The sequence below is a fragment of the Ambystoma mexicanum genome, chromosome 7q (assembly GCF_040938575.1).
Source record: "Ambystoma mexicanum isolate Mex_15411 chromosome 7q, UKY_AmexF1_1, whole genome shotgun sequence".
NCBI classification, from domain to species: Eukaryota; Metazoa; Chordata; class Amphibia; order Caudata; family Ambystomatidae; genus Ambystoma; species Ambystoma mexicanum.
In genome coordinates this window covers 631,462,214-631,484,040 of record NC_090941.1, presented here as the reverse complement: position 1 = coordinate 631,484,040, position 21,827 = coordinate 631,462,214, and the positions used below count along the sequence as shown (strand labels likewise).

The following is a 21,827-nucleotide window of genomic DNA, read 5'->3' as shown; positions in this document are numbered from 1 at the left end:
ATTTACCGTTAATTACACTACGTCAGGAACCCTAGGGGTGGGACTGAACCTATAGGAGATAAACGCCTTCCAGGGAGCCGTTCCATTAAAGTGGAGCACTAAATCAATTAAATATTTGGGTGTCCACATAGTAGCAAACCCAAATGTTCTCTACTCAGCTAATTTCCCCTTTCTCTTCAGTGACCTGGAAACCGATCTGAAAAGATGTAAACTCAAGAGCTCTCACTCATGGGAAGAGTCACGGCATGTAAAATGAATTTGCTTCCCAGATTCTTGTATCTGTGTTCAGCGCTGCCAGTAGAAATCCCCCTGAAACCGCTCTCCAAATTACAAAGACAGATCTCCCAAATTATTTGGCGGGGTAAGAAAGCATGTATAGTCAAAAGGGTGATGACAGGGGATGCCAAATGGGGAGGTATGGGGGTCCCTAATCTCCGAAACTATCATGTGGCAGCACAAATGGCTAACATGCCTACCTGGTTCTCCCCTGCAGCCGCCGAAATGGATATCCATCAAAACAGTCCAGGCTCCTCCCCCCCCCCCCCCTTAGCTCCCTACCACATATGACACAAGCAGTGAGTAAAGACTGCATGAATCTCCTCTCATCTACTAAAGCCTCTTCGAAATCCTGGCACTGGGCATTAAAGAGGACAGGAATCCCGAGGGAAATAGGCCTTCTCTCCCCAATCTTCCACAACCCAGACTTTACCCCAGTCTTAAGCTCAGCTAATTTCAAGATTGATCCACGGAGGGCTCCAAAAGGTCTTGCAGCTCTTCGAAAACGGCTCGGCTTTCACTTTTGAAAAATGCAAAGATAAGTTCTCCCTGTTAGAGGGGTGTGGCTTGGCAGCCATGGAGTAGGCTGTGACTCCATCATGCTCCGTGATCCGTCTATTGATCCGCAGTAGCGTGTGCTACCAGACAACAGACTGCTGCATGAAAACGACAGTATAGCTGTATGAAGGTAACGGGAAAAGGAAGCATCCACCCGCGAGTGATTCGTCCCAAGAGAACGTGAGATCTGATACATTATATCACGGACCGAAGGCAGCCGTATAATATCAGGATGGCATCCGCCATTGAACAAAGGGACCCGTGAAAGCAGCAAGCACGTATGTGGAACGGGCTGCTGGAGCTGCAAGATGATCATAGTAACAAGAGGACGTGCAGAGGCTGGGTTGTGACCAGGCTGATACGAAGCGGCACTGTGAATGGAGCGCGTTGAGGCCGGCTGCCGCTCGCGGAAATAAAACCGTGGACCCGGCCCCCTGTCATTGCGAGGGTGTATCCCGGCAGTAGAACCGGCAGCGCGCACACGCACGCGGCGTGTGCGGCTGCCGGCAGAAAATGCCCACAGGGTTTGCAGAGCGGAGGGGGCTTGCGGTCCGTGGCTGTGGGCTGATTGCTGGGCACTGAATGCAGGCTGCCCATTGAGGCATGCGCCCAGCCAATGCACAACAGATGAACGTTGTGTAACTTGCCTGATATGCCCTTAAGTGCAACACGGTAAATGCAGAGAGCCGTATTGCGTTCTCCTGGACTGGTTCTTCCTGTTCGGCTTCGTTGTGGGCTGGTTGTGAACATTACGTGATGTAAGATGGGGGGACCCTGCACATCACGAGGCCATTAAGTGAAGGCAACTAGACCCCGGTGCTGTGCTTGGGGAGACTCTGCACTGCAGTTGCTGCGGAGAGCGGGCTGCACCCCTGCAAAGACCTAAGACAAGCCAGTGGAAGTGGTTGAACACTAATGACAGGGGGAGTGAGAGGAGAGTCATGAGCCCCCCACCCCCTCTGGTATTGGGCAGACTCAGGCTTTACCGAAGAGGGGGACAAGATCACAAATAGCCCCCTGGAAGTGACACACAGTGAAGAGGCTGAATCCGACATCCATGCGGCGGTGCTGTGGACAATGAAGCGTGTGATGAGGCTATAAACATGCACCAGGGTGAACTGGATACCCAGATGAGCTGAGGTGCAGGTGGCGACATAGCAGGTGACCTGAAAGAATACAATCTGCAATGGACGGTGAAGGTACGTGGAAGAACACAACCCACCTGAAATTGAAGTGCAGCGCATGATGCCATAGACTGCGGCTCTCTGAGGGGGACACGCCCGGGCCTGGATTGTTCTGGTGTTGTCGCAGAGCGGCAGAAGACGGAACTGGTACTACACGGGGGGGCAGAACTGGACACGCAGAAAGGGTTGCACTATGTTGGTTAAAGGACTTAGGGCCAAAAGTAAACAACCCACAATGGACGCCTTTGCCAAGACACTGCGAACTCCCACTGCCTGGTACTGGGCGCGACGGCAGTCTCTGAGGACAGTATTCCAGGGGGAGAGCATCACCAGGTCCTTGCAGCAATAACAGAGCTGAGGAACAAATGGATGATAGCAATGGTGGACCTACGAACGGCCCTAGAGAACAACATTGATGCAGTGGGAATAGAAGTTACCCTGCTGCGACAAGACGTCAGAGCGCTGGCAGAAAGAACAAGTGGACTGGAGAGCGCAGTGAAAACAAATACAGAAACTTGTACAAATAATGCAAAGGAGGTCCACATATTAAAGCAGCAGGTGGCTAACCTGGAGAACTGAGCAGAGGAGGCGGAAGGGAGGGTAAGACGGAATAACATCCGTGTGGTCGGCTTGCCAGAGGGGGAGGAAGGCCAGGACCCCACGGACTACGTGGAGAATATGATCCTGCAAGAGATTGGGGCGGACAAGCTCTTACAGGGGTTTACTGTTGAACGAGCACATCGGGCCCTGATGAGAAAACCACGGCCAGGGGCTCCTCCTCGAGCGATAATTGCGAAAATATTGAACTATATAGACAGAGAAAAAATCCTGGAATACTTTCGTAAAGGTGGAGCGATAAAAATGGCATCTACCAGCATCACGGCGTATCCCGATTACACAATGTTGGTGCAAAGACAGAGATACAGCTATGTGGCAGTCAAGAGGAGACTGCGCGTGGCTGGGATCAAGTACATGCTCTTGTACCCTGCAAGGCTAAAAGTCTCTCACAAAAGTAAAGCGTTGTTTTTTGAGACCCCAGAGGAAGCAGCGGCGTGGCTGGACCTGCAGGGCTGCCCGGATTGAGAGGAGTAACGAGATCACGGGAAGCATGATAAGTGAGGGGGATGCGGTAGGAACACTGGGGTGTCAAGTGAGGGGGAGCCCCATTGAGATATGTTGGGACATTTGAATTGTATTATGTCACTTTCGGACTTATCAATCCTGTTGGACTGGAATATAGATAACAAAAAGCATAAGTTGACTGGGAAGTATATGTAAACAGGAGCAGCAGAATGGAGGCAACCTATCCCCCAGGAGTTAGTAGTAAAACAGCCACTAGGGTGACTTGACCCTGCTGAGCCGCGAGTATGGGCTATTGCCAGAAAGGGCTAGATGCGGGGGTGCCTGAGATCCAGGGATGGAGCTGGCCAACAGTGGGCAGGGGGGAGGTGGGGCGCTGTCAGGACGGGACAGGGAGGTGGGTGGTTGGGGGGGTTTGTTGTGTTTTTAGTGGGGAGTTTAAGTTGGGACACAAGCCTATACAGACGAGTCAAGCAAATGTATTTGGACCAGACAGGGGAAGGGAGGAGAGGGATTCTGCCATGCCATGGGGGAGCTTAAAGTAGTTACCTGGAACGTCAGGGGGCTCAATAGTTACTTGAAGAGGAATAAGGTCATGCTATACCTATGTAGGCAAAAAATAGATATTGCTCTACTGCAAGAGACGCATTTGACGCGAGACAAGTTGGAGATGGTTGGGAAGAAATGGAAGGGGACTGTGGTGGGTTCGTCATATTCGGCGTATGCCGGGGTGTGATTATCTGGGTGGCGCCACATGTCCCATTTCAGCTGCTACAGACGCTGGTTGAGGCGGATGGGAGGATGGTTATAATAAGGGGGTTGGTGGAAAATAGGGAGATAAGTGTGGTGAACACGTACGCCCTGAAACCGAATACAGCGGCATATTTTAAAACATTGTGTAATAACCTCAGTATGTGTGCGGGGAGTGCAGTGATCTAGGGGGGGGGGGGACTTCAACTGTGTACTAAACCCTAAAGTGGACAGATCAGACGGGAAAATAGATAAACCTGCCCCAGCTGCTAAAGCGCTGCAAACACTACTAAATGACTTTGGGTTTGAAGATGTATGGAGGGCACAACACCCCCTAGAGAGGCATTATTCGCACTATTCTACCCCGCAGCAGTTACATACGAGGCTAGATTATGTCTTTGTCACACCAGAGATATTTTCAGAGACCACGTACGTTGAGTACAGAGCGAGGGTCCTCTCGGACCACTCGCCTTTGATCCTGGGATGGCAATATCGTCCCCCGAGGGCGAGGATACCGACCTGGCCCCTCAGCGCAGAGGCGCTGAGGGACCCCCTTTTTAGGGAGGATATGAGGGAGAAGATTGTGAATTATTTTCAGACAAATACTGGCAGCGTGGACTCGGCTGACACACTGTGGGAGGCCTTCAAGGTAGTGATGAGGGGAGTAGCTATATCAAAATCCAAAGGAATGCAGGGAGGGATCCTGGCTGACCTGCGGGAAGCGGAGGGTGAACTGGAAAGGGCACAGAAGGGAGGAAATAACACCAAAGAAGAGGCCGAAGTGATAATCAGGCTGCAGCAGAAATGTGCTGGGCACTGGGAGAGACTGTGTAACTTTAACTACAAAAAATATATAGAGAGACCGCACGCGGGAGGGGATAAACCTGGGAGGATCTTGGCATGGCTGTATAAGAGTGAAACCCCTAGGCCCATGATCAGGACGATAATAAGAGAAGACGGAAGGGTGGTTGATACCCAGGAGGGAGTCAACCAGGAGTTCGTAGATTAATACGGGCGGCTGTACGGAGATGATGGGCAGGATAATTGTGCGACGATTCCAGATTAGTGCCGAGGAGAGAGAGAGGAACTAGATGAACCGATCACTCTGGAGGAGCTAGAGGAGGTGGTGAGAAAGTTGCCCTAGACTAGTAAGACTCCGGGAGCTGACGGACTCCCAAGTGAATTTTACAAAACATTCAAGGGAGAGGTGCTTCCCCCGCTGTTGGATATGCTGAACGAGGCATATGAGCGGGGCAGGCTGCCTGAGTCACTTAGAGAAGCGGTTATAATACCGCTACCCAAACTAAATAAGCCCGGGCATAGCTGCAGTTCATACAAACCCCTATCGATGTTGAACCAAGACAGTAAAATACTGACGGCGGTCTTGGCAAATAGATTGAGGGGGGTCATTGGCAAATTAATACACCCTGATCACACAGGCTATGTCCCCAATAGGAACATAACCAATAACCTTAGAAGGCTCCACAGAGTCATTGAATACAGAAACGAGAATGAAGGTGAACTAGCAATTGTGTCATTGGAGGCAATAAAGGCCTTTGATTCGGTGAAATGGCCATGGCTGCTGGCGGCCCTGGCTGCTTATGGGATGGGTCCTGGACATTTGCAGTGGGTCAAGATTAGGGGTGTACCGAACTTTGGCTTCGAGTTACTATTCTGCCGAAGTTCGGCTGAAATCAGCTATTCGGGCTTCGCCAGAATGGTTACTGGAATCTCGAAGCTGAAGTTGCTTACACCTCTAGTACTTGGTTGGAAACATTTTCTGCCGTCCACAAGGTGGTGCCATTGCCTTACATTGAATGGAGGGGAGCTCATCCTCCTTAAAGAATAATCCAAGATATTGGGATTCAACAGGAAGGAGGAAGGTGGTGGTGGGGGGTGAGGGGCGCCAGGTAGCAGTTCCCTTTGACACTCGAGTGTAACCCTGAGCTGCGGGAAGCCCATGAATTCCCTTTGTTGCATTATTAAGATCGTCATTACTGACAAGGCGCAGGATGAAGGCATGCTGTTTGCATAGCCTGCAGGCACCATCAAAAGCAACGGGTGATACTACCGAGCGCCTCCCTTGCCACTGCTCCACTTTACATATTTAATTTATGAGGCTGTTTTCTGTGTGACATCAAACCATGGCCCTCAATTCGCCCAGAGCCTGAGACAGGTAGGCACTGGGGTCTGCTCACATACCTTTGACAAAGGTTATTTCGGGACGCCGCTTGTAAGCCGGCTGATTCACCAAATGTGGCGACAGGGTTCGGGGAAGAGGCAGTCACTCGGCTTTCTCAATCTCCGCAGTATTGCAAGGACTGAAGCTTCTTTGCTTCCCTCTTTCTGCTCTACACGGCTTTCTTTCAGGGTGTGTAGGAGGCTCCCACAACCCAATGTGTAAACTTGCACCACTGCTCTGCAATCCTGGGATTTAAAGGTTCATTTCTCCCCATGTTACGCCCTGTGTGCCCAAGATCAGCTGCAGCTGCTCTTGCAGATCTCCGTGCCCAGCCTAGCACTTTGCATGGCTTTTCTGCTTGTGCATGCAGCCTTTAGTGTGCTTTGTTAGCTGTTGCTGCGCCCAATGTCCTCAGTGAATGCAGTCGAGAAAAGTTTCACGCAGAATGGGCTTCTGGGGCGCAGAAGATGGTCCATACGCTATTCCTGTCAGCTGCGTGCAGAAAGTCCACAAGAAAGGTGCGTTTGTGGCCCTTCACTTTGCTGGTGTGGAGTTCGTGTTTTTGAAATTATTCCCCATCTGAGCTTGTTCAAACCCAGCTGGTGCATCCGCGATGTGGCTGGAGGAGTTGGGGAGGCCAACTCGCTGAGTGCCTTTATCCACAGCACTTGTTCAATGCTATGTTGAAGCTGCAACCGGCAATGCTGGAAAGCTGGGGCCTTTAAGCGATCGGTGGGGATACGATGTGGGGGCCAGCTGCCTCCATGATTGTTCAGCTGGTAACTAATTGTGTCAATTTTCCCCCTTCATGACAGTTCAGGGCACGATATACTGCAGCATGCTGGCGCTGGATGGGCTGGGGTAATGCCAGCCTTGATGTTTCCAGCTTCTGTTGATTGCGGGTCCATCGCTTCGGTCAGCCTTGTCTTGCTATGATGTTGCAGTTCACGATGCGGTGTGCCGTGTTGAAGTCTTATTTACTCTCGCCCCTCTCCCGCAGAGCGGCAGCGAGGGAAGTGCTCCTGCACATGCTGCTGGGCTGGGGAAACGAAGACATACACTGTAGGTAGATGTTAACATAGCGGGGAGATCCCCATTGGACACCCCCACCTCCTTTGGTCAGTAACATAACACAATGAAATGAATACACAGACAACTGTATTAGGAACAAATCATACAACACACTAAACTTATCCTATCATACTTCTACTATGGCCCCTTACTAATTCTACTGATGATGCGAAAGCCTCACCCTGATCCTACATTTTCTATCGGTCTGCACGTATTAATTCCAACTCAAATTCTTACCGACCTTCAACTTGTTTGCCCCATGATTTTAATATCCGGCGTGGGTGGGTGGGGATTAGGACAAGGCGGGAGCTGCTAGAACAAAGAGACTGATGACCGGCAGCTCCCGCCCTTATAAGTGTCCCCGGGGAGACCTGACCGGAAGCCAGGTCCCCGGGGACGCCCCTTCCGCCTTACTGAAGAGGGGGGGGGGAAGAGGAGAGGCATGACCCGCACCCGGAAAGGGGTGGCCAGAGGGGACAGCCCGCTATGTAGGCTGTCCCTCTAGCGCCCCCTGCGGGGGCCGGTCAGCCTCTGAACTACAATTTGTTAGGTGTATCCCCAGCTGATTTACAAAAGTGTCTAATAAACCAGCACTGGCAATGCCACCAGTTTTAGGCTTTTGTGTAGGCGTGGGAAAGGCACTTGTCAGGCACTATCCTAGTGCTATTAACTGGCCATTTATGGTAGCATGTGCAAAATTGTGGGAGTACCTTGGCATGTAATAGCAGTGCTGGGCAAATGTCTAATATTTATACACAAACCAAAACTGTTGGCTTTGCCAATGTTTGTTTTTAAAATGACATAGGTGAAGGACACAGGGCCCCATTATAAATGGTACTCTCCCAACAACACGGTCATGCTGCACTACGCTTGCCACGACCTGAGAGCCTATCCTTTTTTCATTTTTCTTTTTCAGTTCCTAAACCGCCACCCGTACATTAAATGAAGGCCTTTGTGTCGCAACTACCCCCGCGGCATGGTGACCGTCAGAGCTGGACATACCTCCCTCCCCTAGCCTAGCACTGCGCAGGAACAAAGGGGCGAGCAACAGGAGCCAGATGACAGGCCCACTTCAACAGCCAGCACTGGGAAGACACAGAGGACTGTGACCAGCGCATTAGGCACTTTTCAACAATCCGTTATTAATTAGTTTCTTTGCTAATATAGCAGTGCCTATTCCAATATGCAAATGTTTAAGTAATTGAATTGTGATGGAACGTTTTCGACTGAAAAACTCCCACACAGCCCCAGTTCACTACCGAATTTCTTATTAGGCAAAGAAAGCAATCAATAATAAAAACACTCCTTCTAAAGCTATGATCTATTTATGAGCACTATGCATGTCCTTCACTGAATTCCTGTTAGAACAAGCAATGGCAGCGCCAACCATTTTGGCTTGTTATGCATATCTTGACACATTTCCACTAGTAATTTACTATTCGGTCACTATTCGGCTCCGGCCGGATACTTTCGGGCAACTATTCGGTATTCAGCCGAACAGTAAATTTACTATTCGGTACACCCCTAGTCAAGATGTTATATAGCGAACCGCTGGCTAGAGTCAAAACTGGAGCAGTGATATTGGAAAGGTGGCAACTCCGTAGGGGCACCAGACAAGGTTGCCCGTGGTCCCCTATGCTTTATATACTGGCTCTAGAACCCTTAGCGATCTACTTGAGGCAACAATACGATAAGATAGGCATCGCTGTTGGGGGCGAACGACATCTGATATCATTATATGCAGATGATGTGCTGTTGTATCTATGACATCCGGAGGAAAACCTCCAATACATTCTGGAAGTAATGGAAAGATATGCAGAGATGTCTGGGATAGCAGTGAATCCTCAGAAGTCCAGCATGTTCCCATCAGGCAGATATAAAGGGATCCCCTTGGAACTACCACCGGTGCTACAGATACCATGGGTGGTAGTCACGTTTCGCTATCTAGGGATAGACATATACCACACGGTGGAAGAGGAACATAGGTCCAACACAGAGGTAGCTATCAAGAAAATCGAAAACTGCATGAGGTTCTGGGTAAAGCTGCCTTTAGCAATGATGGGGTGTGGGGCGATGCTGAAGATGGTGGTTCTGCCTAGGCTCCTGCATTACTTTGGGAACATCCCGCACTGGATACCAAAGAAATTCTTCACTAGACTGGACAGTATGTTCAGGGATTTCCTGTGGCATGGCACGCAGAACAGAGTGGCCCTCTGGAAACTACAGAATTTCCATGAGAAAGGGGGTATAGAACTGCCCAATTATGAAGTCTATTATGTAGCAAGCCAACTGCAATATGTTGCTCAATGGCTCTCAGATGAAGTGACTTCTGAGTCCAGGCTGTTTGGACAAGATTGTGCCCCATACTACTCGAAAGAGATGATGTGGTTGCCCAAGACAGAAACGGAAGGGCATCCCAAGTTGATGATACTTGGGTGGAGGATGTGGCGTAGGGCATGCCAGATGATGGAGAACCCGTCCCCATGTTCCCCGCAAGTACCACTAGTTGCACTGGCAGGAGGAGATGAGCAGCTAAGGGGGATAATCAGAAACCACTGGGAACCGGTTGGGTTAGCAGCAATGGGTGATATCTGGCAAGAGGGGACTATCATAGATTTAGAGGTGCTGGGCGAGGAAACTGAGTTACACACGGGCCAGTATATCACGTACCATAAACTGGTGCAGAAAATTAAGAGAACATGGCCTGAAGTGGTACTGGCGGAAGAACCAGGCGCTACCATAGACATGATATGACATAGCGGAGGGGGGACATGAGATATCCAGAATATACGAAATGATGATGTCTAAAGTAGGTAAAGAAGTAGTACAATTGAGACTAGACTGGGTGGAAGAAGTGGGAACCCCGATGGATGATGGGTTGTGGGAACAAGCCCAAGGGTAACACAAGAAGGTCTCAAGGAATGCGAGATTAAAGCAGATACAATTGTATGTCACGCATAGGGCGTATATGACACCCCAGAGGATATCAAGGTTTAAAAATGCAGGACGGCAAGCATGCCCTAAGTGTGATGAAGAGAATGCGGGATGGTGCATATGTTTTGGTCATGTTTATTGAGTGCTTCTGGAGCGAAGTGGCACAAAAGCTAGCGGAAAGAGGAGTCAAGATTGGAGTGGATACAGTGTGGGCCTGTTTGTTGGGTGGGGGGGGTTCCCTAGACCACGGGAACTTAAGCATGTGAGCAAACTGAAGGACCTGGCATATGCGCTCGCTAAGAGGAGAATTGCTATGGGGTGGAGGACATGCCACATGCCACGATTAGAGGTGTGGTGGAAAGATTTGCAGAAATGGGCAGAGGTGGAAACCATGGTATGGCTAGAAACGAACAATTCCGGGGGGGAGGAGGAGACAGAGACCCTGATGGCCTGGAAATTATTAATAGCAGAGTTGTTTGGGTCAATACAAGACCCAACGGAACCTGTAGAAGGGGAGACCCTATTATATGAAGCAGGAACAGAATGTGAGAAGTAGTAGGCTCGGAACAGTGGGAGGGATAAGGGGAGCAGTGAACATGTTTAAACAAATATAATGGAAATGTTATCCAATATCCTGCAAGCTTGGTTTGTATTGTTTGTTTGAATAAACTATAAAAATTGTTCCAAAAAAAGAAAGTTCTCCCTGCTGGAATCTGACAGATTTTCTTAAATGCAAATCTGGCAATGGATCTCCCATCCACCGTTCAAGCAAGGGGCCACACGCGAACTCGCCACCCTAGAACTCAAACTGCAGGGGGGCCCTCAGGGAGGAGACATTTCAAGGATATATAAACTACTAGAAGAGGATATGTTATCCATCCGTCCTAAATACATGGCCCTCTGGGAAGCCGCTCTAGGTCGCCCTATAGAAGACCAAACGTGGCTGGTTATCTATTCCAGGAACAAAATCTCCTCCAGGTGTATAACCAATAAAGAATGTGCCCTAAAATGACTGTACCGTTGGTACTTTCCTCCCGTGTGCCTATGTCATTTTGAGAAGTCAATCAACCCTTCCTGCTGGAGGAAATGCAGGGCTCGCAGATCCTACCTCCACTTGTGGTGGGACTGCCCAGTGACACGATCCTTCTGGGAGGCAGTAATAAAAACAATGGAGGCCATCACTCACGTAGCCCTACCCCTGGAACCTGAGATGATACTACTGGGGACCCCCCCCCTCCTGGAGATGTATCCAACAGAGCCACTGCAAAGCTGATCACTCAACTCCTACTGGCCGCAAAAATTGTGATAGCCCGCAGATGGAAATCGCAAGAAGGTCTGCTATTCCAACTCTGGAGGGTTAAGATTTGGGATATTACGGTGGAAGAAAAGGTCATGGCAGCAAAAGAGGGCACTCTCCACTGTTTCACCAACATCTGGACACCAATCTTGGACTATGAGCAGGACTACCCAGCCCAAACCCACCAGCTACAGACGGCAAAACTCTTCCTAAAGACTGCCTAATCCCCTCAATCCGCCCCCTCATCTTTCCCCCCTGCGAAGGAGAGTCAAGCTTCCTACTGCCAAGTGATGTCATTACTATGTTCCACCATTGTAATAATGATGTATGCCGCAACTGTTTAAATAAAGTTATTATTTTTTTTCTAAAATGGAAAAATTCCCTCGATGCAGCAGATACTGCAGGAAGGCTAATAGCAGAGGGAGCAATCAATAAAAGGCAAGCTTGACTAAAGGGTTCACGCTTTAGGCCAAAGACACATACAGCACTATTGGACACAGCACTAGAAGAAAGCCTGCTGTTTGGGAAAGCAGTATATGGAGCTTTAGAGAATGCAAAACAGGAACATGAGACAATTATGTAATTCATTATTACAACCATCATGCGTTTTCTTGGTCAACGGTCTTGGCAGCAAACGTGAAGTCAACAGCTATCCTCCTGTCGCACCTTGTGGTTGTACTTTAGGCAGAGCAGCTAAAGTATGTGAGATCTCTTCTTTCTACACACATTTTAATGGGTTGATTTGGAAAAATATATACTGTGAGAGTACTACCACAGTTTTGGCTGAAGGAAGTGTAATTGTTGTACTTCTGAGAAGTATGGGAGGAAGTCCTGTGATAGCCTAGCTCGAGAGGTTTAACAATTGGACAAATAGTGTGCAAAATTAAACCTTGCAAAAGAGCTCATGCACCATCTTCTGACTCTAGTAAAGCACTACAGCTTTGCTTAAATCATATCGGAAAGCTTAGGTATGTATGTGGTTGGCTTTGTCAGTGTGGTTGTTTGTGCTTGTGGTGTTGTGACAACAGTTGCATGAACAACTAAAGTTCAAGTTCAATGTGTAATTAGATTTTAAGCACATTGTGGCTGTTGAACTGCTATCCCAGGTCATTCTTTCAATCTTAAATATTTAGTGAAAATATCAACCTTCTAGGGGGAAGTGCCCCAAAGGACTTTTTCACCACTGCATATACTCACTTCAAATATGTTCGGGTTTCCATGTTGGATCTATTCTTTGATTAATTGTGTAGACCATAGGCTGGAGTAAATATCCTTGAGTTATGAATGATTTCTTTTCATTTCACAGAGTATTCAGAAACGGTTCTGCTTCTTGACATGTGACGCGGCAGGGTACCTCGGTGACAGCCTTCGCGGAATAGGGTCAAAGTTTGTGAGCACTTCACAGATGCTGACACTTTGCTCAGAGTGTCCTACTCTCTTTGTGGATGCTGAAACAGTGAGTATGTTGCTGCTAGCCCTAAACCATCTCATTTTATAAATGAGGCAACCGTTTCTGAAGTTAGGTGCCGCATCCCAAATTAATGATTTTATCTTATTTGTTTAGAGTTTGAATCGTTCTGCCTAGGTCAAATTTCCTTTTAAGCCCTCGGCTCATGTTCGGTGCTAACTTGCTTTGCTTTCCTGTCTGTCCTTTGGCATTCATCACTTCACACATTTATAATAAGTCTCCTGAAGTCTGCAGCATGTTGCACCAAGCCAATCAGAAATGGATTAAAACGGAACATGGAAGCGTTGCTTGTGTGGACAGGATAATGTGCTTTGAAGTAATGTGCAATCCATATTTACTGCCTCCAAATCTGCCAACTCTTTTCCGGGTGATGGCACATCACACCTTCCTGCTAACCCAGTGAGGAAATACTACCTGCCAAAGACAATACCGTTCTTAAAATAGGACTCCAGCAATAGCATACTGTTAAAGAAACTAGAAACTACATCTGAAAAAATTGGAGTACCTTCAAAGACTCTTCCAACCCTTTTTATTCATGTTTTAGTCCTATTAGTTTTAGCTGCCAATGGCAAAATCCTCTTAATGTTTAATCACTGTCCAACAAGAAAGAATAGGTTAACTTGCTAGGGTCGTCAAAAGGCTGTTTCCAATTGCTTCAAATAATTCAGTGTCTGACAAGCAGTTTGGGATTTTCCAGCTCTTTAAGGCAAGTTAAAACAAAAGGACTTGAATGATAAGAATTAAGACAAAACATTCTCTGCCGGTTTATTTGTATTCTTAATCTGAATGCCCTAATGTTTGCGTGAGAAATTCCCTTAGGGGGTAAATGGCGAATGGGTTGCACATAGTGTTGTGCTGCAACTTGACAATGCACATTCATGGACAAAGATGAGCCATGGGCCTTATTACAAGTGTGGCAGTCCGGAAAATAAGGGTGCCGGTATCACTGTACCGGCACCCTTTCTGGACCGCCACACTACACGTCTGCCTACAGGGGCTGTTGTGCCCGGCAGGTCTGAACTGCCAGGCACAACGGTCCCAGGAGGCAGACTTGTCACGGAAGCACTGGCACCGTTCGCAATGGTGCCAATGCTTCTGTGTTCTCCACAGGAATGGTGAACAACATTTTTCGGCACCTGACTTCCCAATCCGCCGGGTCTTGTAATGTCCCGGTGGCACCGTGAAGTCAGGCGTCGGAAAAGTGTTACGGGTCTGGCGGCAACATAGCACCAGCGAGTTACCGCCAGACTCTTCAATGAGGCCCCATGTCTCCCTACGGAACCCATGACCCACAGTTTGGTAGTTTGGTTCAATGCTTGAACCTTTCACAAGGTGTTGGTAGTGCAACATCTAGGAAGAAAATGTAAAAGTGAAAATGTAGAACCACCAGTCAAGTAGGATCAAATGTACATGGTAATGAGTTATGGTTGTAGACTTGTAGTTCATTCTATATGGCTGTGCACGGCAAAAACGTCTGGAAAAATTAACTGAGTATTATCGCAAGTCTTACCTAAAAGACTCTGGAACTGAGCCAGGTAGAAAAGGCAGGTGGCTAGTTACAAACCGAGGTTGGATGGGCTGGAAAAATTTGATCTTTCCTTTTAACCTTCAGCTTTTCTGATGAGCAGATCTTTTGAGCGAGAGCTGGTGCAGAGGAATCTGAGAAAGGTTTACATGGCTTGATGATGAGACCTGGTTGCCTTCCAAGTTCAGACCTAGAAGAAGGAACAGTTTTTCTTTGCACAGTGTCAACCATAGAGTTTTTCTTTGGCTCCACAAAATTGTCCTTGCCTCTAAGACACTAGGGCAAGTTTACAGTTCCAACGGAATGGAAGTGATGACTCAAGCAATCCCAAATAAATAAACTTCCACCGCAGCCCAAGTTGCAGGAACATGATGCTGATCACCTGCTGGCAAAGTACCATTACAATACTAAATGACAAGGCACACAGGTACCATAAGATCCTCCAAGCCAACACCTGCCGTAGCGTGGGGTGCACCAGTAGATGGCTAGGCAATCAAGCTCCAACGGCAATGCCCAAAAACTGTGTCCAAAATAACCAAGATAAGACCCCTTTGACCAAAGTCACAGCAACCTGGACCTTTGCTGGTGCCAGGAACCTGCTACTTATGCTCTCAAATCCAAATGGCGGATGACTGTTCACGTTGAAAAGGAGAATGTGTCCTCTCGAAACCAAATGAAGTTTCAGAAAGGAAAGACATAGCCAACGGGGAAAAACATGCTGTGAAGTTAAGCATGTCAAATAAGGCCATTAAACACTTTCATGATATTACAAACCGGAAGAGTGTGGTCAATTGATGGTATACCCATAAGCTACACTGGAAAGTGACCACCAGCAAAGCAACCTGGTAGAAGAAGAAACTGGGAGACACTGTCTCCCACCCAGAAACTACAGTGAATACGTCACATGCTAGCAAAGAAACATACCGCAAGGAACATGAAGACTGCAGGAGAAACAAACGTGTCAAAGCTCAGCTAACGTTTTGCATTTGGGTTTTAGTTTGTGCACTGCCGCCATTTTCATGGTCTGTTGACTTCAGGAAAAGGGGTGAGATTTGATTAATTTGAGCAGAAGGAATAGTGCAAGATTGCTTTGCTGCTGTGTTGATGTGTGCAGGTTGAAAGGAATGGTTGATGTATGCTAATATATTTCTAGGTGAACTGTAGTGTGGGTATTTGGTGTATGTGTATCTAGAAGAGAGGCCAGGTGTAGATACCCTGTTCAGTTTCCTCCTAATGACGACTTACCGGACAGCTGAGATGGAACAGTGGTTGCTGGAGAGAGGGCTGTGCATGACAAGCTGATGACAGAAATGTAGAGTTCAGATGGTGTGTGTGTACAGCAGATATTTGCTGGTGTTTTCCTACAGTTTGTGAATGTATTATAAAGTGGAAAGTAGAATTTGCGAGTGGATTAGTGAGGGGTGCAAACAATGAAGATGCCACGTTATAGCAAGGCAAAACATGGCATACTAAGTCATGAAAAGGCATAAATGGGCATAAAGCATTAAAAGGCAAAGCATGCGTTTCCAGTGGATACCACAGAACACTTGGAGCTGGTTCAACACCTTTACCCTCAAGGGGATGTCATTTAATATTTGATATTGGGTACATCAATTTTATTGCTGCGTTTCTAATTGCAATTAATAGGCTCCCTTATGGCCTCCCATTGTTGGGATTGATTGCTGCTTGTTGTATAATCGTGAATCCATCGTGCCATGTTTTAGTGGCGAGCAACATTTCCTGGAAAAAGATTATATCAATGTCATCATGATTACAGTTCTGTCCATCGTTTTGCATGAAACTATTGAAGCCTCACTCTGGCCATCCTCTATGGGCTCTCCCCCTGCTGCTTCTTCAGAAGCCAGAAACATAGGAATCCTCTTCGACTCCTCTCCTTCCTCCCTCACACTCAGGACATTTCCTAGAAGCCCCACTTTCAACTCTTCCTTCTCAAAGGAATTCATACTTTTCTCACTTTCCCCCAGAAGCTCAATGTTACACTTGCCTGATAGTCTCTTGGTTTCACTACTGCAATAGCCTTCTTCCCAATCTACCTTCTTCCACTTTACGACCCCTCCAGCTAATCCAGAATAGGGCAGCAAGATTGTCTTTTGCCTTAAACCAAGGCACTGCATCTCTCCTGCCCTAAAAACTCTTCACTGGCTCCCGGTTGCAGCACAGATTAAATGAAAATCCCTCTGCATCATCCACAAGGATGTCTGGGGCCTTGGACCACGCAACCTGCAACTTTCACTTACTAAATACTCTCCCTCTAGACCTCTGCAGTCCTCTGGCACCAACTCTGTGTGTAAAGCATTTCACTAAACAGAGGGCCGGAGCCCAATCATTTTCTTCAGCTGGCTGCATTTTAGGGAACAGCCTCCCCCTTCCTCTTCGTTTTGAGCAGGACTTCCTCTAATTCTGGAAGCTCCGCAAGACTTTCCTCTTAACCTCCTCCTGCCCTTCTTCCCCCCTCTGCTAATCTCAGTCGTTGTGATTCATGGCCAGGGCCCTTTTGTATCCCTCGGGGGCCTGGCCTCCCATATCAATCGCCCCAACCTCTACCTACCTCGCAGCACTTGCCTCGGCACCCACCAGCATCAATCCTATAGGTCGACACTTTCTACCCAATGCGGCTCCAGGTCGCATAGCATTTACCATTCTGCTGCTCACCCACAAGCACGGACATTCCAGCACTTCCCCGCGTCTCGCTGCACTTGCACTTTCTGAATACTCACAAGGCATAGTAGGTTCGTCTTTAGCTTCCACTGTATTCACTGTTTTCTATTTCATGTTCCCTCCCTGTTGCCCTGTGGGCACTTTGAGACAGAATTGATGTGCTCTATAAGCGCCTAACAAATGCATAGTAAATAAATACATCTGGTGTTCCAGACCAGAAGTCTCAACTTGTCAAAGTCTATGATGACTCTCCTCACTGTTTGACAGTTCGCGCTTCAACATGTGTAATAACCATATCAAGCTCCCTTGGCTATTTGTATGAGTTTTCTTACCAAGGCGCTCCATAATTGTATGTGCCTGGTCCTGACCATCTTTGTGCCCACTATCACTGTGGCGTTAACATTAGCACCCCAGGTTACCAAAGCGGCAACCCAGGGTGCTAAACAAAAAAAGGGTTTTTCCTACCTACAACGGGACGCATGCAGCATCCCTTTGTAGGAAGGAAAAACCTTTACCAACATGGTCGGCGTGGAAAGGGATGGCGGGGCTCTGTATGGAGCCCCTCTTCCCTTGACATGGCAGCCGTTGTGAGCAGAGAGGAAGGTGCGGCTGAGAGTACCGCTGCAGCTGCAATAAAGTAAGTTTGGGGGCAGGGTGGGGATTAAAAATAAAACCAAGGGGACAGGGGTCGGGGTAGAAAAGCGGCGGGGGAGCCGGCCCTCAGGCAGCTTGGTACACGGGCGCACAACGGCGGTTCAAGCCCACATTCATAGCCACCTGATTGGCTAGCTCTCCCCTGCCGGGTGCTAATTAGTATTAATTCCTGGGCTCTACCCATGTTCGAGCACTAACCATGTTCGAGCTCGAGGGAGATTCATCACTCCTTTGTAAAAGGAATTTAACTTCCTTTCTTTCTTGATAGATTAAGCAATCATATTTTAACAATTCACAATTTTCTTCCAATATGGTTTTTAACACAAAGGCTGATCTCCAATGTACTTCCACTAGGTCAGTACGTGCTTTAAAAGGAAAGCTAACATGGTCTAGGTCTGCAGTGGAAATACGTTCTAAGGCAGGAATTTCATGTAACAGCATTAGCAAATTTGTGCAATTTAATTCTATATTCAGGCCCAAATTTAGGCAAAATTCAAAGTACAGCTTTTTCTCGTCCTCAGTATTTTGGAATTGAGCTTTGTTTTCCTGTACCAATCCATTTCACGGGCTTCTATTTCTATTTCGGTCTCAGGAGGATAGTTCAGGAGCAACGTGCTCGCTTTGGTAGCAAGATGACATGGAGCAACACACGTTCGATCCCCGGGTCCGTGCTTGGAAACCTCTTGGTATTAAGCACATTATAAATAACCAATAAATAAAATAAAAATGTGATACCCAGTTATTTTTCCTTTCTTTAATTGAGCTGCCATTTTTTATCCCAAACAGCTTAGACATGTGTTATTTATCCCCTATATCTCAACCTAGGGGATTAGAGCAAACTGCAGTACTGGTAACTGAGCAACTAGGCTCTGTAGACACTTGATTCGTTAGCGGCATTCACCCTGCCACTCATCTTGTCCAAATGATTCCCATTCACTGGATTCATTTGACTAGGATACTTTGGTGTATTATCGATGGCAGCCTAACATTCCTTCATAATTGCTTGTGCTGAACTCTCTCCCTTATCTGTTTGGTCCGATATGGGGTGTGTATCAAGTACCCTATCTTCAGCAATTATTATAGTATCAGAATTTAGCAGGTTGTGCTGTTTCCTACATTGCCCATTAGGGTTTAAAGTTTCATTTATTTGATTTTGTTCTGCATCAGTATTGTAGAAGCAGTTTGAATAGCTGGCTGTGATGATGGAATTTGTTCAGCTGAGACTCCCTTTGTTTTATATTATGCAGGTTCAGTAATGTCTGTGTTAACTCTACAACTCCTGTAAATTGCAAATCTCTGAGAAAATTGCTAGAGTTATTTCTTAATTGATTTCTCTTTCCAGAGAGAGGGGAATGGATCTTCAAGAGAGCATTCAGTTGCTAAGAATGTCAATTTGTACATTTTAATTCACTCAATATTTGAGTATGAGCTTTCACCTCATCTCTAATGTTGTCGTAGAGCTCAGATGAGGCACTCGGTATGGAATTCAAAGCTGAAATTAAGAATGAAGATAGTTTGATATGTTCATCAGCCTCTCTCAAAGTATGGTGTTTTAGCTTTGGTACCCCAGAATCTATTTCAGACATTAAATTACTATTGGTGAATAATGACAATAGTTGGAAGGGTGAACTAGGGGGTACTTCGCAATGAATCGAGGAACAATTGTCTTCAATGGCATCCTCGATCACCTCACCCAGGTCCAGAACTGGTATAGCCTCCTGATCTTTGGTCATATTGTGGTCCACTTCAGGACCCTGGCATCCAATAACACCTGCCCCCTCTGGAATGCTATTGTCTGTCAGATTCCCCGGACCTTTCATACCATATGTCTTTAATGAACGCAATAGTCTTAATTTTGTAGTCGTTCCAGCCTGCAGGAAAAAGTCAGTTATTTTCTAACCTGCTAGTGGGGTAGCATTTTGCGACTCAAGATATTTCAATACAGTAGCAGAAATGTTGTTACTTTTGCTCGGTTTCTGTCTGTCTTCGCCCCTTCTGCAAACCTAGATCTGTGCTGATCGTGTGCACCACCATATCTTCTGTGCTCTCTTGAGTTTGCAGGGGAGTCAAAGGGAGAGAAGCTGGAGTGTGTAGGACCACGTTCTTCTCCATACATGACCTTGGTGACTTCCGCTTATGTCGAATATGCGGGTCTATAGATAGGGCTTTATTAAGAATGTATTGTTTATTTCTCGTCAAGGCAGGAGATATGTTTACCTGTTTAGTGGGAATTTAGTGAGGATTATATAAAGAACATTTAATCCTATACATCCTCACTATATTTCAGATCTAGCTTAATTTACAGTCTAGACAAAGAAATCCAACTATAGAATCTCAGATATCCAGACACACACAATTCTTAACAAAAAGATGACACAAAAGGTGGATTTGCACAATTGCACACCTAGAGAGAGTTCATAGACCTAAGGTCTGCAGTCTCTCTCTAGAATCTGTTCACAAGTAAGTAGAGCAAAGAAAATGACCCGCTAGGCCGATTTCACTTGACCCAACCTCAAATACCCAGGGTCCACAGTTACACTCTCAACAGTCCATTGATCAAGAAATAAACCAAAGAAAGAGCTCAACAGAGGCCCACGGTCACTCTTTCACTCAGGCTACAATTGTTTCAAAGTATGAGGACTCTGATCCCAATTAGCAGAAACGCTTGTCTGCAAAAACGCTAATAAGACTCAGCATGTGCCAATATTATCAGGCAGTGATCAGACTCCTCAGTGACCCATAAAGTAGAGTACACCTTCCCTTGGACCAAAGCATTGCTGTGGGATGGTGAAGGGAAGCAGGTTGTATTGGAAGAAAAAAGTCGAAAGAGTTGGGGGGAGTATAATGCACCTTCCACAAAGACTAGAATCCTAATGGAACCCCATAAACATGAACCCATACCAACCCCCAGTTATGGGAATGTACCACAAACAACCCAGTACAGCAGGGTTTGGGATTGGAAAATCCTGCAAATAAGACTAAGGGGGAAGGATACTTACTCAGAAAATTACAATACAATCAAGGTTCCAACCCACAAATGGCATCATAACGTTACAGGTTATCCATTCTGAAAACCTAAAAGAATCATTTTTACAAAAGAAAGTGAAAGACATGTGGTACAGTCTCACAACTGCAAGCATGTAGGCAGTGACATCAAATATGTTCAAAATCAGGAACCTCCAGTACATAGTCAAATGCTCTGCAATTACATGCTTCCATTGATCCTGCTCATCTACACAGTATTTCAACACTTTCTCGTCACTCCATAAAAGGAACCATATGCAGATTGCAGCATTATTTATCAACATACTAAGGGTCTAGACACTCTGGTTTTGCCACCACCCTTGATCTTTGAAGAAAGGAGCTGCCCTTTCTCAAAGTCAGCAAAGCTCAAGACAGCAAACTAATTAAGCAAGGATGTTGACTGGAATTTGTCTCCAAAAGGGGGAAAGATATGTACTGCTCTGAAGTGTGAGTTTGGGGAGACGACCTCTGGAATCCATTGGTAATACGTCTGTATAATAAAGAACAAAAGAGTTGTTACACACCTCCATCCCAACACTGCACAGTGCTCAGCCATACTGGAACAGTTAAGCACAAGAAACATCCAGCATATTGGGTACAAATAACTCCAGCTCTCCTTCAAATGCCTGCTTTCTCATAGCCTACAGATGTTCTCCAAAGAACATGGCCCAAAGAATACAGGATGCAAGCTCAACCCTCCATGGCATGAGGTAACATGCCTACACAAATGCCATGCTGTCCACACTATTTACAGATGCTGGTACCACACCCAGGTTGACACCTGAAGAGAGAACAAAAGGACTTCTCTTGGACAGAAACAATTATCCATACCAATCATAAATGATTCCTATACCGTAGTCGTGTAAGGCAAAGTCACGCCCTGAACTGTAAAATTGTTGTCTTAACATCAATTAGGCACTGCCAAGATTCATTATTTTCCATAAACCCCTGAAAAGAAACGAGGAGACACACGACACCAAACAATATTTCCTTTTAAAATGCAAAAAAAAGGAAAGACACTTATCTCAGTGAAACATTTATAGGATTAGCAATTTCCAAGCAGAGCAACACTTAGATCGTACATCAAAGACATATTCAAAAAAATTCTTGGAACAGCATTCAATAGAGGACTGTTGAGCACAGGC

At 46.7% G+C, this 21,827-nt stretch overlaps 1 protein-coding gene across 7 annotated transcripts in view; it reads left to right on the top strand.

Moving 5' to 3' along the window:
* FRY (FRY microtubule binding protein) overlaps positions 1-21,827 on the top strand; it is a 1,191,674-nt gene that overhangs the window by 1,041,028 nt on the left and 128,819 nt on the right. For 6 of the 7 annotated variants that reach the window (XM_069639761.1, XM_069639760.1, XM_069639764.1 and 3 more), the window contains exon 56: positions 12,639-12,788. The exons of the other annotated variant lie outside the window; for it this stretch is intronic. In XM_069639761.1, coding sequence (XP_069495862.1) covers positions 12,639-12,788 — 150 coding nt within the window. The remainder of the gene's footprint in view (positions 1-12,638; positions 12,789-21,827) is intronic. 7 annotated transcript variants of the gene reach the window in all.